Below are 16226 nucleotides of genomic sequence, written 5' to 3'. Positions count from 1 at the left end.
GGCCCTGATTGGTCAAGGCATTGCCCTGAGGAGTGAGTCAGCGAATGGCTGGCACTTATATTGTTTAGCTGAAACAGGTGCAATGTGTTTACATGTTCTTTCTGTCTGCAAAGAACAGGGCCCTGTGTATTAATATATGTAGCTTCCAGTACACGCAAATGCACCATACCTTGAGCCCAACTGACAATCTTAAATTGGTTGTCAGCGTAATTTTTAGCACATTGAGGATTATTTAGCAACTGTTGTCCAATCGTAGAATCACATCTAATGTTGGACGCTATGTTTTGAGTTTTGCAAGCACAGGCTGGTTGGGTACAGTCTGTACCTTACCTGTTGCGAACAGTGGCTGGGACTTGCAGTTTGATACAATCCGTCTGTCTTTGGGGCGTACTGACTACACCGACTGGCACTGAAATTCATATACCACATCACTCATTTGTGTGATAGGCAGAACGTCTTTTTGGCTTGACAGCAGCATCCTGTTAGCGGTGAATACCACTCGTGTTGCTACTGCATAGTAGCAGAGTGAAACAGCTAGCTTCACCTGTTGCTCAGATTTTTGAGATACCTTGTCCTTCCGGGGTAATCTGAGGTAGACTGGACACTTTTCAAGGCTGAAAGTGACGGCTTTAGGCCCGTTCATGAGTTTGCCTGATATGCAGCGTGAAATGATCTGATTAGGGTAGCCATTATCCCGCAGGATGTTTTTGATGCCCCTATTTCAGCATCAAGCTTGCATGGTGAGCAAATAGCTCGGGCCCTGTTTACAAGGTTGTCGATAAGACCAATCTTATAGCGTGCGGAACTATAAGAATCCCAATGCGTATATTGACCAGTAAAGGTAGGCTTGCGGTAGATTGTGGTAGAGAACCCCCCCGGCAGATTTCTCAACTAGTTCGTCAAGGAAAAGGAGTTCATTTGACTGCTGCATTTCAAAGGTGAATTTGAGCGCAGGATGGAGCCCATTAAGACATGTAAGGAAATTGTTACATGCTGCTATGGATTTAAATATAGCAAACGTTTATCATCCACATATCGGAAATATGCCGGGGGTAGGAGGTTGGGTGTCATTCCATCAAAGGCACGTTTCTCGTGGAACCCAACAAAGATGTTTGAGAGAGCTGGGCCGAGAGAGGGTCCCATGGCTATCCCACCCCATCCCTAACACAGCCCTTAGCCCCTTGCACATTCTTCCCCCTCTTCCCTGCCTCTGTACTAGTTTAATATTTTACAATTCTGCCAAAGAAGTAATAAAAGCAGAAAATGCTGCAAAAACTCAGCAGGTCTGGCAGCATCTGTAGGGAAAGAAATAGATCTAACGTTTCGAGTCTATATGACTCTTGAGGAGTCGAACCCAACTGACTCAAAACGTTAACTCTGTTTCTCTCTCCACTGATGCTGTCAGACCTGCTGAGATTTTCCAACATTTTCTGTTTTCATTCCAAATATATTGTTTCCAGATATATTCCAATTATACTGTGTTAAAAACCTATGGAGCCCTTTGGCTGCAAAGTAAACATCAATTGAACACTGAGGATTAAATAAAAATTGAACTTAGTGTCTTTAAACACCCAATGAGCCTCCAACCCTCACCAGCCTTGAGCTACTAACTAACTCTGAGTTTGGCAGGGCTGCTTGAATTTCCTCTAACATAAACAGAATTGGAACACAGAGCAGACAAGCAGGAGAGGCCAGTGGGTAACGTGCTGGCTAAATCGGCAAGTGCCTTTCTTAGTGAATTGTAGTTCACTGGGTAACACGCTTACCTCTGAGTCAGAGGGTTGTGGGTTCAAGTCTTACTTCAGAGACTCGAGCACAAAAATCAAGGCTAACACTCCAGTGCAGTACTGAGGGACTTCTGCATGGTCAGAGGTGCCGTCTTTAGAATGAGACTTTAAACTGAGGCCCGATTGGCCCACTTAGGTTCAGATGGATAAATGTCTGTGACTTAGTCCAAGTTAGATGGATTTGGAACTTGATGTATGTCCAGTGATTTATCCCTAACCCTGAGCAACTGATCAATATCAACACAAGGGACAAGACACTCCAACCTCTTGTGAGTGGTCAATCTAATCCAAGGAGAGGAAAACAGTCCATTTTACAGTCACTTTCTGCAGTAACTATCTGGGTGGTGTTTCTTATTAAATTGCACATCAATTCTTTAATTGGTACAGAAAGGGTCTTCATAATCACAGGCACTTAGAGTTAATGGAAAAGTAATTACACACCGCTATTTGGATGAGAGCTGCTTTGATAGATGTCCATGTATCCAGGCGCCTGTCCAAGATAATAATGAACTTGATTTCAGGTTTGTGTAGACTGTGTGAAAAGTGCGAAAGAGAAAAAAAAACCTGTCAAACCGGTTTGATAACAATCGGAATAAAATGCAGAAAACTGTGTGAAATAAACCCTCTCGTGAATATGCTCTTCCTCACCCGGCTGATGGGCCTAAAAGCTCCGAGCAAGCGGAAGACCGAGCTACAGCCCATTGGCCGCTTGTCAAACCAGCCGAGTTACTCCACCCCATTACTTATCCCATAGTTTGTCCTTTTTGAAAAAAAAATTAATTCTGGGGATGTGGGAAAGGCCAGCACTTAATGTCCATCACTGGTTGTTCAATGAAGACACTATTCACCCACCTGCGTCCTGAACAGTGACTCATCTTACCACTGGGTGGCTTGCTAAGCTACTTTGGAGGACGTTTAAGAGTCAACTGTGTGGGACTGGATCCATATGTAGGCATAAGTATGTCACAGAAAGGACTTTAGAAAGAACTTGCATTTCCAATGCACCTTTCACAACCTCAGGACCCCCCAAAGTGCTTTGTAGTCAATGAAGTACTTTTGAAGTGTAGTCATTAATGTAATGTAGAGAGACCAGTAGCCAATTTGTGCACAGCTTGACGCACAGAAATAAGATAATGGGCAGGTAATTTATTTTAGGTGTTGGATGAAGGATAAATATTGACCCATGACACCAGGACCATCATCCCTGCTCTTCTTCCAGACCTTTCATACCCACTGGCTGGTTTAACATCTCATCTGAAAGATGGCATCCCCAACAGTGCAGCACTCCTTCAGTACTAAACCAGAGGGCCAGGCTGGCTGGATTTGAATTCATGATCCTTGAGTTACATGACCAATACCACAACAGCTACAGAAGCCGAATAATTCGCACGCTTGGATGTTGGAGAAAGGCTGTTATTTTTTCCACCCGTATCTACATCTTATTTATAGAAATTAAGGAATTTAAACTTTGTGGGTCCTAAAACCCAAGAGTCCTCGTGGCCATAACTTCAGCAAGAGTCCATCAGAACAGCCATGATCTCTGTCAGGACCCAGGTGATTGGTTTCGGTCTTGGGGATAAAGTTGTCCCTATGGGATCGATCCTCTCCCTCATCAGGCAATCAATCTTATTTTTATTCTTTCACGGGATGTGAACGTCACTGGCTGGGCCGGCATTTATTGCCCATCCCTAGTTGCCCTTGAGAAGGTGGTGGTGAGCTGCCTTCTTGAACCGCTGCAGTCCATGTGGTGTAGGTACACCCACAGTGCTGTTAGGGAGGAAGTTCCAAGATTTGCACCAGTGAAGGATGGTGTGTGGCTTAGAGGGGAACTTGCAGGTGATGGTGGCCCATGTGTCAACTGCCCTTGTCATTTTAGGTGGTAGGGGTCATGGGTTCTGAAGGTGCTGTTGAAAGAACCTTGGCGAGTCATTGCAATGCATCTTATAGATGGTACACACCGCTGCCACTGTGCGTCACTGGTGGAGGGAGTGAATGTTTGAGTTGATGGAAGTGGTGCCAATTAGGTGGGTTGCTTTGTCCTGGATGGTGTCAAGTTTCTTGAGTGTTGTTGGAGCTGCACTCATCCAGGCAACTGGGGAGCATTTCACCACACTCCTGACTTGTGCCTTGTAGATGGTGGACAGGCTTTGGTGCATAAGGGGGTGAATTACTCTCTGCAGAGCTCCTAGCCTCTTTTCTGCTCTTGTAGCCACAGTATTTATATGGCTAGTCCAGTTCAGTTTCTGGTCAATGGTAACACTCAGGATAGTGGGGGATTCAGTGATGGTAATGCCATTGAATGTCATGGGGAGATGGTTAGATTCTCTCTTGTTGGAGGTGGTCATTACCTGGCACTTGTGTGGTGCAAATGTTACTTGCCACTTGTCAGCCCAAACCTGGATATTGTCCAGGTCTTGCTGCATTTGGATATGGACTGCTTCAGTATCTGAGGAGTCAAGAATGGTGCTGAATATTGTGCAATCATCAGAGGACACTTCTGACCTTATGTTGGAGGGAAGGTCACTGATGAAACTGCTGAAGATCATTGGGCCTACTACACTGAGGAACTCCTGCAGTGGTGTCCTGGGACTGAGGTGATTAACCTCCAACAACCACAACGATCTTCCTTTGTGCTAGGTATGGCTCCAACCAGTGGAGAGTTTTCCCGATTCCCATTGACTCAAGTTTTGCCACGGCTCCTTGATGCCACGCTCAGTCAAATGCTGCCTTGATGTCAAGGGCAGTCACTCTGACCTCACCTCGGGAGTTCAGCTCTTTTGTCCATGTTTGAACCAAAGCTGTAGTGAGATCAGGAGCTGAGTTACCCTGGCAGAACCCAAACTGAGCATTAGTGAGCAGGTTATTGCTGAGTAATTTTGACTTGACAGCACTGTCTACAACACCTTCCATCACTTTGCTGATGGTGGAGAGTAGGCTGGTGGGGCGGTAATTAACTGGGTCGGATTTGTCCTGCTTTTGTGCACAGGACATACCTGGGCAATTTTCTACATTGCCAGTGTTGAAGCTGTACTGGAACAGCTTGGCTAGGGGCGTGGCTAGTTCTGGATCACAAGTCTTCAGTGCTGTTGCTGGAATATTGTCAGGGCCCATAGCCTTTGCTGTATCCAGTGTCTTCAGCTGTTTCTTGACATCATGTGGGGTGAATCAAAGTGGCTGAAGACAGGCATCTGTGATGCTGGGGACTTCAGGAGGAGGCCAAGATGGATCATCCACTCTCCACTTCTGGCTGAAGGTGGCTGCAAATGCTTCAGGTATGCCTTGTGTCTAATTGAATGAATTGAGATTATTGGTGAAGTAGTGGAAACTGTGCCTCACATCCCCTGTCTCGGAAGATATCTATCCCAAAAAGCTGACATTGATGAAGTGGTATACAACCAAATCCAATGTGCTAGTTCAGCCTCTGGTGGATTATGTACTCGTGGCTTCAAGATTTGCGATATCAGACTCAACGCTAAAAGCAAAATCTATCAGGCAGTGGCTTTCCCCATGCTTCTTTATAGAGCTGGAGCTTGGATAACCTATAGATGCTATTATCAAAGCCCTAGAACAACATTCATCAGTCATACGCTGAGAGATTGTTTCTGCTGGTCGGGAAGTCCAAAAGACAGGGGCACAGTCTCAGGATAAGGGGCCAATCATTTAGGACTGAGAGAAGGAGAAATCACTTCACTCAATGGGTTGTGAATCTTTGGAATTCTCTACCCCAGGGGGTTGTGGATGCTCCATCGCTGGGATAGACAGATTTTTGGTCTCTCAGGGAATCAAGGGATATGGGGAGTGGGCAGGAAAGTGGAGTTGAATCCCAAGATCAGCCATAATCATACTGAATGGCGGAGCAGGCTCATCGGACTGTGTTGTCTACTCCTGTTCCTATTACTTGCGTTTTTGCAAATGAAGTGAGAGGATAAAAGAACAAACATGAGCATCCTCCAAGAGACATGCCAAGTGTACAGGCCATCAGCCATCTTCACGTAAATGTTTGTGTTCAGTATCAGATATGGGGGGGGAGAGACTGCCTTAAACAGTCTGCACAGATCAGATGGTGCAATCCGCCCATACTTGCCTCCATTTATCACCTTCATTGATCGCAGGTACAGTTGATCAATAAACTAATGTTCTGCATTACATGCCTCAGATCCCTGGGCTCAAGGGACAGATAAACTCATGGCTTCAAATTTACACATTACTCCAAAGCCAATGTGAGTTTTAAAATATCTTTACTGTAGAAATGATTTTGAACTGTTTATCGTGTTTCTTTGAATTTTCAATAAAAATAGTTTGTTGATAAGAATACAATCCTTGCAAGACAAGTAAATCACAGAAAAATTACTTTTTGTTATGTGCAATAGATTATATTTTATAGGTTAGAGTAAGATAAACTATTTCCTCTGGTGGTTGTTGGTGGCGGGGGGTTGGGGGGTGGAGGGGAATCAAGAACAGGCGGGGAGGGGTTTAAGTCTTAAAATCAGAGCCAAGCCATTCAGGAGGGAAGTTAGGGAGCACGTTTTCACATGACGGGTAGTGGAAATCTAGAATTCTGTCCCTCAAAAAGCTGTGGTGCTGGGGCACAACAACAGCTTTGGAGATAAAAAGCAAAATACTGCGGATGCTGGAAATCTAGAACAAAAACAAAAATATCTGGAAAAACTCAGCAGGTCTGACAGCATCTGCGGAGAGGGATATAGTTGATGTTTCGAGTCTGTGTGACCCTTCATCAGAACAGCTTTGAAGACTGAGATTGATTGATTTTGAGTCAAGGAGCAAAGACTGGTGTGTGGAATCATGATCTAATTGATTACGTATTAATATTAATATTAACAAACTAGACTTGAGTGTGCAGGACAGAACTTCAAAATTTGTGGATGACATAAAACTTGGCAGTATAATGAACTGTGAGAAGGATAGTGATAAACTTCAAGAGGGCATAGATGGTAGAATGGGCAGACAAGTGTCAGATGAAATTTAATGCAGAGAAATGTGAACTGATTCACTTTGGTAGGAAGAACATGGAGAGACAATAAAAAATAAAGGATACATTTCTAAAGGGGTGCAGGAACAGAGGAACAGGGTGTGTGTGTGCAGAAATCATTGAAGGTGGCTAGACAGTTTGAGAGTGCAGTTAATAAAGTACACAGTATCCTGGGCTTTAAAAATAGGGGAATGAAGTACAATGGTAGCAAGTTATGATAAACTTGTAAACTTGTTTAGTCTCAACTGGAGTGTTGTAACCAGTTTTGGGCACCAGGAAGAATGTGAAGACATTAGAGATCTCACAGAAAAGATTCATGAGGATGGTTCTAAGGAAGAGGAACTTCAGTTATGTGGACAGGTTGGAGAAGTTGGGGCTGTTTTCCTTGGAGAAGAGATTAAAAGATTTGATAGAGGTGTTCAAAATCAAGAGGTATCTGGACAGAGTAGATAGCGAGAAACTGCTCCCATTGGTGGAAGAATCGAGAACCAGAGGGCAGAGGTTTAAAGTGATTGACAAAGGAAGCAATGGGGGCATGAGGGAAAACTTTTTTATGGAGCGAGTGGCTAAGATCTGGAATGCACTGCCTGAGAGTGTGGAGGAGGCAGGTTCAGTCATGGCTGTCAAAACAGAATTGGACCATTATCTGAAGAGAAAATATTTGCTGGGCTATGGAGAAAAGGTGGGGGATTGGGACTCTTGAGTTGCTCTTGTGGATAGCTGCCATGAACACGATGGGCTGAATGGCCTCCTTCTGTGCTGCAACCATTCTATCATTCTATGATGAATAGCTGAAGGGTCTCGAGGGATTGACTGGCCTGCTGCTGTCTGTATGATCCTATTTTAAGTTGCCAGTTCCTTTGTCTTGTGCTGGGTTCAGAGTTTGCGACTTTGATGCCCCCAAGGAATTCTTGAACTGAAAGCCCTGTCCTGCATAGCAAACACAGCCACTGGGACAAAGCTGAAGCACTTTCCTTATGAAAACAAAGATGTGTTGGTTTAACATTAACATGACGTTGGCAAGTCAAGTAAGTTGGTAAGTCATGTAAGTAACACAGTGAGTATTGTTTGGCTCTACATAACCCTGTGGTGAAGCACATTCAGCAACATCATTGGAAGAACAAAGCAAGAAGTTAGAACTATTAATTTCCACATGACGGGTTATTAGAACAGGGAATGTTTCATTGAGATGGAGACACAGACCTGGATTGTCACTGACTCAGGAGCCCTTTAAAAATGTCAGGCGGGTCCCAATTCTGAGATTCCTGACCCCATTCCTGGGCTGTGTGATTTTTGGGAGTGCTTTTAAAGGTTGTAGGCTGCTCCCTGTCAGAAGCCTGCACCTGGCACTCCCGACTTGGCCAGCTCCATTGCAGAGATAGGCATCTCCTACTCCTCCGCAAGTTTCATGGAGCCAGGCCAGGTTTGTAAAGGGTCAAGGTTCACGGCCCCTCAAAGGAGTCGGGAACCCTAGTCTGCATGAGGGGGCCTTTTAAAAGGTAAGATTCTGATAAGATCAAGTTGCACACACACCCCACCCACCCCCTCAGGCCCCTCATAACCCCTAAGCCAAGCTCTGCCCTCCCATCCACACCAAAGGCCCCCCCCCCGCAGCCCTCCTACGCCAGGCTCTGCCCTCCCATCCACACCATAGGTCCCCTCTAGACCTCCTATGCCAGGCTCTGCCCTCCCATCCACACCAAAGGCCCCCCTAGCCCTCCTACGCCAGGCTCTGCCCTCCCATCCACACCATAGGTCCCCTCTAGCCCTCCTACGCCAGGCTCTGCCCTCCCATCCACACCATAGGTCCCCTCTAGCCCTCCTATGCCAGGCTCTGCCCTCCCATCCACACCATAGGTCCCCTCTAGCCCTCCTATGCCAGGCTCTGGCATTGACCACACGACACTTTCTAGAACCAATGGACATCACTGTGTAAATTGGTGAGCTAGTGGTGGAGGGAGCGGATGAACAGTCCATCTGGCTTCATTCATTTTTTTTGCGCCTGTGACAGTTTGATACACTGAGTGGCTTGCTGGACCGCTTCAGAGAGCAGGTAAGGGTCAACCACCCTGGTGTGGAACAAGAGTCATATATAGTCAGACTGGCTATGGACAGGTTTCCCTCCCGAAAGGTCATTGGTGCAATGTTGAACACCAGGGTCGGCTGCTGGTGCTGTGGCAAGTCAGGATTCCTTTACTGATCCACTGTGATTCATCAAGATTACGGAGTTGATTCAGTTGGTAGCACACTTGGTTGAATTTTACAGAGCGGCTGTGACCTCGTCCACCAGTTGGAAAGTCAGGAGCAACCCTGCCTCTGCTGGTCATGGAAGCTGTGATGGAATCTTAAGTTGATCAGCCAGTTAATTGCCTACAGTCCTGGCTTCCAGCCCTCTTGCCACTGAGGTGGGTGGGGAAGGGGCACCCTGCCAAGTTTTACAGGGAGGCCTCCCCAGGGGGCAAAGTGCCCATCCACCACTGGTGAAATACCAGTGGCAGCAGGAAGAGGCCCTTAAGTGGCCACTGATTGGTCACTTAAGGGCCCCGATTGGCCAAAGGGTGGACGGGCGGTCAGTAACCTTGCGCACCACTAGTAAAATGCCAGGAGCAGTAAGAAGGCAATGAACACACCACCCCAACCATCCCACCCAATTCTAGGCACCCCCCTGCCTCCCAGTACTCTCTGGGTGGGGTCCCATAAAATCCCATGCCTTGGAGTGAGGAGTTTGAGAATTCAAATCCCATTTAAGAGGCCCGAGCATATAATCCAGGCTGACGCCCACAGTGCAATATTGTGGAGTGCCGGACTATGGGAGGTGCTGTCCTATGGATGGGACATTAAACTCGTTGAGACATATAAAATTCTTGAGGGGTTTGACAGGTAGACACAGAGAAAGTGCTGCCCCCGGCCTGGAGAATCCAGAACACAGGGTCACAGTCTCAGATTAAAGAGTCAGTCATTTCGGATTGGAACGATGAGAAATTTCATCACTCAAAGGGTCATGAATCTTTGGAATTCTCTACTGTGGATCTTGAGCCGTTGAGCATATTCAAGACCGAGGTCGATAGATTTTTGAATACTGAGGGAATTGAGGAAAATCAGGAGTGCGCAGGAGGGTGGGGTTGAGGTAGAAGATCAGCGATGATCTTATTGAACAATGAGGCATCTTAAAGGGCCTCCTCTAGCCCCTTTTTCTTATATTCTTCAACTGAGGCCCCTGCTGCCCTCTGGGCCCAGTGGCACTAACTGAAGAATGAGGCAGCTCTCCCCGGTGTGCTGGTCAATATTCATCCCAGCAACCCCGCTCCTCAGCCCAAATGTTAAACCCCCATACTCACACACACACCAACTGGGTTAAAAATATTTGAGAAACAAAAGCAGAATTGAATCTGAAACTGAAACAAGTGTCAGCCGTCCTAGTGCTTACACTGCCCAACGGCAAGTACCCAGCGCGTGGTTAAAATGCAGGACTCGCTACCACAAGGAGTAGTTGAGGTGAGGGTATGGATGCATTTAAGGGGAAGCTAGATAAACACAAGAGAAAGGAACAGAAGAATATGTTGATACGATGGGACGAGGATGGGTGGGAAGAGGCTGATGTGCAGCAGAAACACCAGAATGGCCTTTCATTGTGTGTGTAAACTCTATGTAAATTATACTAATCAAGTGGAATTGTTTTCAATACGATCTCTGCAGCAGGAGGCTGACAATCAAGTTCCAGTGACAAGAAGGGGTTCAGCAGTCTGTGGGACTGTACTAGACACTAGAGAAGGGAAGAAACAACAATACACTGTGTGAGTGTCAGTGCCTACCTTGGAATAGCAGTCAGGTATGTGAGGACCTTCTGTATGACCTCCTCTGAAATCTCGCTGAAACTGGGGTACTCTGGAAAAGTTATAATCCCAGCACCATCTTTCCCTTGTCCACCTATTGTAAACAACACCAAATATCAGTGCAACATCACCCACAACTCACGGAAAACTGGTGGTAATGTGGTGCGTTTGATGCATTTATAAGAAAGCTACATAAGCACATGAAGGGATAGGATGAGATGAAGCAGGATGGGAGGAGGTTTGTGTGGAGCATAAAGACTGACAGGGACCTGTTGGGCCGAATGGCCTATTTTGGTACTGTAAATTTGATGTAATTCTAGGCAGTACAAACTTCCTTATCACCATTTGAATCTAGATAATTAATTCTACTTGGAGATTGCTGGAAAGTGACTACAGTATTGCTGGAATATCAGACGATTACAGGAAAATTACTTCTTTATTTAATTACTTAACAAGCTTTCGTGTTTTTGCTCACCATACACTTTATGGTCATATTTTTTCACAGTATGTGTGATTACCTATAAGTTGCTCTACAGTGAAGTTATACCTAGAAGGGAAAACTGCACAACTTGGAGCTCTTTTCTTTAAAAAAAGATAAGACTGAGAAATGCACTGCTGGAGGAGCTTAACATTATAAATGGCTTAGATAGGGTAAATGTAGAAAATAGAGGACCATAACGAATAAATCAATGAGGAATTCAGGAAAAACGTCTTTACCCAAAGCCGAGTGAGACGCATTTAAGGGGAAGCTGAAGAAGTACGTGAGGGAGAAAGGAATAGAAGGATATGCTGATAGGGTGAGATGGTGGGAGGTGGTTCATGTCAACGTTTACTGGGATAGATCAGCTGAGCTGAATGGACTGTTTCTGTGTTTTATGTAATCCTAAGTAATTTGGACAGGATTCAAGAAGGGGGGAGATGGTGATGTGGCAGTAATGTCACTGGACTTGTAATCCAGAGGCCCAGGCTAATGCCCTGTGGACATCAGAGCAGCTGGTGGAATTTAAATTCAATTAATAAAATCTAAAATTGAAAGCTAGCCTCAGTAATAGTGATCATGAAACTATCATCGATTGTCGTAAAAACCCATCTGGCTCACTAATGCCCTTTAGGAAAGGAAATCTGCCATCCTTACCTGGGCTGGCCTACATGTGACTCCAGACCTGCAGCATTGTGGTTGACTCTTAACTGCCCTCTGAAAGGGCCTCGCAAGCCACTGAGCAAGGGCAATTAGGGATGGGCAACAAATGCTGGCCTTGCCATTGATGCCCACTTGCCATGAAAGAATAAGTGAAGACTAGGGTCCAGTTGCCTAGGCCCCTTGCTTTTGAATTCCCTTCCTAAATAACTCCACCTCCTTTGCCTCCTTTAAGAACTTGCTTGAAATCCATCTCTTTAACTAAGCATTACACAGTCCTCGTAATCTCTTCTTGTTGATTCAGTGTCCATTCTTCTGCAATTTCTCTGAAGCACTTTGGGAATTTTTTTTTTTAATTAAAGGCACCACACAAGTGCAAATCGTTAGAATCATATTGTGCAGGAGGCCATTCGGCCCATTGTGCCTGTGCCAGCTCTTTGAAAGAGCTATCCAATTAGTCCCACTCTCCTGGTCTTTCCTGGTATCCCTGACAATTTTTCCTTTTCAAGTACTCATCCAATTCCCTTTTGGAATTTATTATTGAATCTGCTTCAACCACCCTTACAGCTCACTGCGTGAAAAAAATTCTCCTCAGCTCACTTCAGTTTCTTGTGCCAATTATCATAAACATGTGCCCTCTGGTTACTGACCTTCCTGCCAGTGGGAACAGTTTCTCTTTACTTACTCTACCAAAATGATTTCGAACACCTCAATTAAATCTCCTCTTAAGCGTCTCTTCTCGGAGGAGAAAAAAATAAAACTTTGGCCGTGTTTCCCCAGCTAACTGAAGTTCCTCATTCTTCCTACCATCCTAGTGGATCTCTTCTGCACCGTCTCTAAAGCCTGGACATCCTTTCTAAACTGTGGTGCCCAGTATTGGACACACTATGCCAGCTGAGGCCTAACCAGAGATTTGAAAATGCTTAGCATCACTTCCGTGTGGCATTCCAAACCTCCACTTATAAAGTAAAGGACCCCGTATAGCATGTTGAGACATTTTTTTTTTAGGGCTTCTTAACTGGTTTTGCCTCCTTCAAGGATTTGTAAGCCCCAGGTGTCTCTGTTCCTGCACCCACTTTAGAATTGTATCACTCGGGTTATATTCACTTAGCTCGAAACCAGTTGCAAATAGCGTCAATTCTAAAGAATGGACAAGTCAATCTTAAGACACAGCTTGCCTCACTTTTTGTGAAGTGAAGGCACGTGAGAATGGTTTTGCTTTACAAAACAATATGATGCAGTGAAACCCAATTTGAATGTGTAAACTGATAAAGCACATTAATCGCCAATTGCTTTGACAATTCGGATTCTCATCATGTCTTATTAACAACTGTTAACTTATTATTTATGAGTTACTGATCTCCAACACTGGTGGGTATCACATTTTTAAACAATAGTGAAGAAGTCGACAGCCTGGTATCAAATTAATTTCAGGAGACAGGTCAAGCTGAGTTAATAAAGTTCACCTGGAAGGAAAGCAAACTTTTTCTTCAGATCCTCACAAATGTTTTTTGCACAAATGGAGTTTAGGGTTTCTGGTACAAGGTCATCTGTAAGGGAAAAGATTTGTACATTATATTAATTATTATATAGCTGACTCCTTTGATCAACTCAACAACAAAGCAAATGCGATCATGAGAGTTCTGGCGAAAGGTCATCGACCTGAAATGTTAACTCTTGTTTCTCTCTTCACAGATGCTGCCTGACCTGCTGAGTTAGTTCCAGCATTTTCTGTTTTTATTTCAGCTTTCCAGCAGCCCCAGTATTTAACTTTTGTGTTTAAGTAGCGCCTTTAATGGAGTAAATCATCCAAGGTGCTTCAAAGGAATAGTACCAAACAAAACTTGACACTGAGACACGGAAGGAGATACTAGAACAAGTCACCAAAAAGCTTGGTCAAAGAGATTAGTTTTAAGGAGCATCTTAAAAGGGGGAAGGACGGTGGGGGAGGTTTAGGGAGGGAATTCCAGAGCTTTGCATCCAGGTAGCTGAAGGCATGGCCAGCAGTGCTGGAGTGGTTAAAATTGGGCATGTACGAAAGGTCAGAATTAGAGAAGAACAGGTATCTTGGGGAGGTTGTAGGGCTAGAGGCGAACATGAGAAATAGGAGCAGAAGTAGGCCATTCAATGACATAAGAGGATATGGGGATAGTGTGGGAAAAGGACACTGAAGTGGACGATCAGTTATGATTGTACGGAATGACAGAGTAGGCCCGATGGGCTGAATGGCCTACTCCTGCTCCTTTGTTCCCACGTTCCTATTTGGCCGCTCCAGCCTGCTCTGCCAGTCAATAAGATAATGGCTGGCCTAATGCGGCCTTAACTCAACTTTCCTGCCTGTCTCCCAAACCCTTGATTTCCTTGTCAATCAAAAATGCGTCTAACATAGGTTATAGGCTTAGTGAGGGACGGTGAAGGCCTGGAGGGAAATGATTGCGCAGCAGGGAATTTCAGATTTGAAGTGTTGACGGACGGCAAGCCAGAATAGGTCAGTGAGCACAATGATGATGTGCAAAAAGGAGTGAGTTTGGTACGGGCAGCAGAGATATGAATGAGCTGAAGCTTATGGATGGTGGAAGGTGGGAGGTCAGGCCTAATCTGCAAAGGCAGCAGTACATTGTTGGAAATATGAGAACATAAAACCCAGAGCAAGATAAATTCATCCACACCGACCAGCACCTACGATTAAATATTCTGAAATGGATTTACCCATCTCCCCTGCGCCACTACCCTTGGCACAATGCCTTACATCAGTGACATTAAATTCCTTTCTACTTCCACAGAGGAAGAAGTTGGAATCTGTGGTGTAAGGAAATGGTTAATTTTTTTTGCTTTTAGCTATTACCTTTTTTAATTATATGGCGTTTAGGTCAGACAACTTTAACTTAAAAAAGTCATGGCACAGGCATAGAAGAAACAAGGTCAGTCTCTGCTGATTCAGAGAGATTTCACAGAGAAACAAAGTTTGTAAGCATGACCCATTGAAAAGACATAGGTCAGGAAAACTGGGGAGTTATTCGTCCTTAAACTGCAAGTCCAGCTACTTTGAAAGCTGCAGATTTTGTTTTGGATAGACTGAAAGTTGGAGGGGAAAGGTTAGAATTGATCCTTCAGTCTGGCCAACCACTCCCGTCAGATTCAAAACCTGTGACGTGGTAAAATTTACATCTGAACATATGAATTAGGAACATAAGTGGCCACTTGGCCCCTCGAGCCTGCGCCGCCATTCAGTAAGATCATGGCTAATCTGAATGTAACCTCAACCCCACATTCCTGCCTACTCCCGATAACCTTTCACCCCCTCGTTAATCAAGAATCTATCTAGAGTTGCCTTAAAATTTTTCAAAAGCTCTGCTTCTGAAGCCTTTTGAGGAAGTTCCAAAGACTACACCCCTCGGAGAAAATGTTTCTCCTCATCTCTGTCTTAAATAAACGACCCCTTATTTTTAAACAGTGACCTCTAGTTCTAGATTCTTTCACAAGAGGAAACATCCTCTCCACATTCACCCTGTCAAGACTCCTTCAGGATCTTAAAAGTTTCAATTAAGTCACTTCTTACTCTTCTAAATTCCAGTGGGTACAAGCCTAACCTGCCCAACCTTTCCTCATAAGACAACCCACCTATTCCTAGTATTAATCTAGTGAACCTTCTCTGAACTGCTTCCAGCGCATTTAGATCTTTCCTTAAATAAGGAGACCAATGCAGTACACAATACTCCAGATGTAGTCTCACCAATGCCCTGTACAACTGAAGCATAACATGCTTACTTTTGTAATCAATTCCCCTCACAATAAATTAGAACATTCCATTCGCTTTTCTAGTTACCTGCTGTACCTGCACACTAACCTTCTGTGATTTGTGCACTAGGACACCCAGATCCCTCTGAATCTCAGAGCTCTGCAATCTCTCACCATTTAGATAATAAGCTTCTTTTTTATTCTTCCTGCCAAAATGAAAAATTTCACATTTGCCCACATTATATTCCATTTGCCAGATCTTTGCCCACTCACTTAGCCTATCTATGTCACTTTGTAGCCTCCTTACATTCTCTTCACAATTTACTTTCCTACCTATCTTTGTGTCATCAGCCATTCCTTCGGTCCCTTCATCCAGGTCATTTATATAAATTGTGAAAAGCTGAGGCTCCAGCACTGATCCCTGTGGCACACCACTCATCACATCCTGCCAACCAGAAAAAGACTCATTCATGCCAACTCTCTGCTTCCTCTTACCTAGCCAATCTTCTATCCATACCAATATGTTACCTCCTACACCATGAGCTTTTATTTTTTGCAATAACTTTTGATATGGCACTTTATCAAATGCCTTCTGAGAATCTAAGTAGAGTACACACCCACTGATTCCCCTTTATCCACAGCACATAAGACTCCAATAAATTGGTTAAACATGATTTCCCTATCACAAAGCCATGTTGACTCTGCCTGATTGTCTTGAATTTTTCTAGGTGCCCTGCCAA

The 16226-nt window shown here is 44.6% G+C and overlaps 1 protein-coding gene across 2 annotated transcripts in view; it reads right to left on the bottom strand.

Annotated features, from left to right (window-relative positions):
- Positions 1–16226, bottom strand: part of mcf2a (MCF.2 cell line derived transforming sequence a) — a 196748-nt gene that overhangs the window by 146858 nt on the left and 33664 nt on the right. For both annotated transcript variants that reach the window (XM_078547702.1, XM_078547703.1), the window contains exons 2-4: positions 13215–13298; positions 10590–10704; positions 2229–2319 (exon numbers count right to left, since the gene is read on the bottom strand). In XM_078547702.1, coding sequence (XP_078403828.1) covers positions 2229–2319; positions 10590–10704; positions 13215–13298 — 290 coding nt within the window. The remainder of the gene's footprint in view (positions 1–2228; positions 2320–10589; positions 10705–13214; positions 13299–16226) is intronic.

The sequence above is a fragment of the Cetorhinus maximus genome, chromosome 8 (genome assembly GCF_964194155.1).
Source record: "Cetorhinus maximus chromosome 8, sCetMax3.hap1.1, whole genome shotgun sequence".
NCBI classification, from domain to species: Eukaryota; Metazoa; Chordata; class Chondrichthyes; order Lamniformes; family Cetorhinidae; genus Cetorhinus; species Cetorhinus maximus.
Note: the sequence above shows the minus strand (reverse complement) of the source record. Positions and strands in the feature narration are given on the sequence as shown.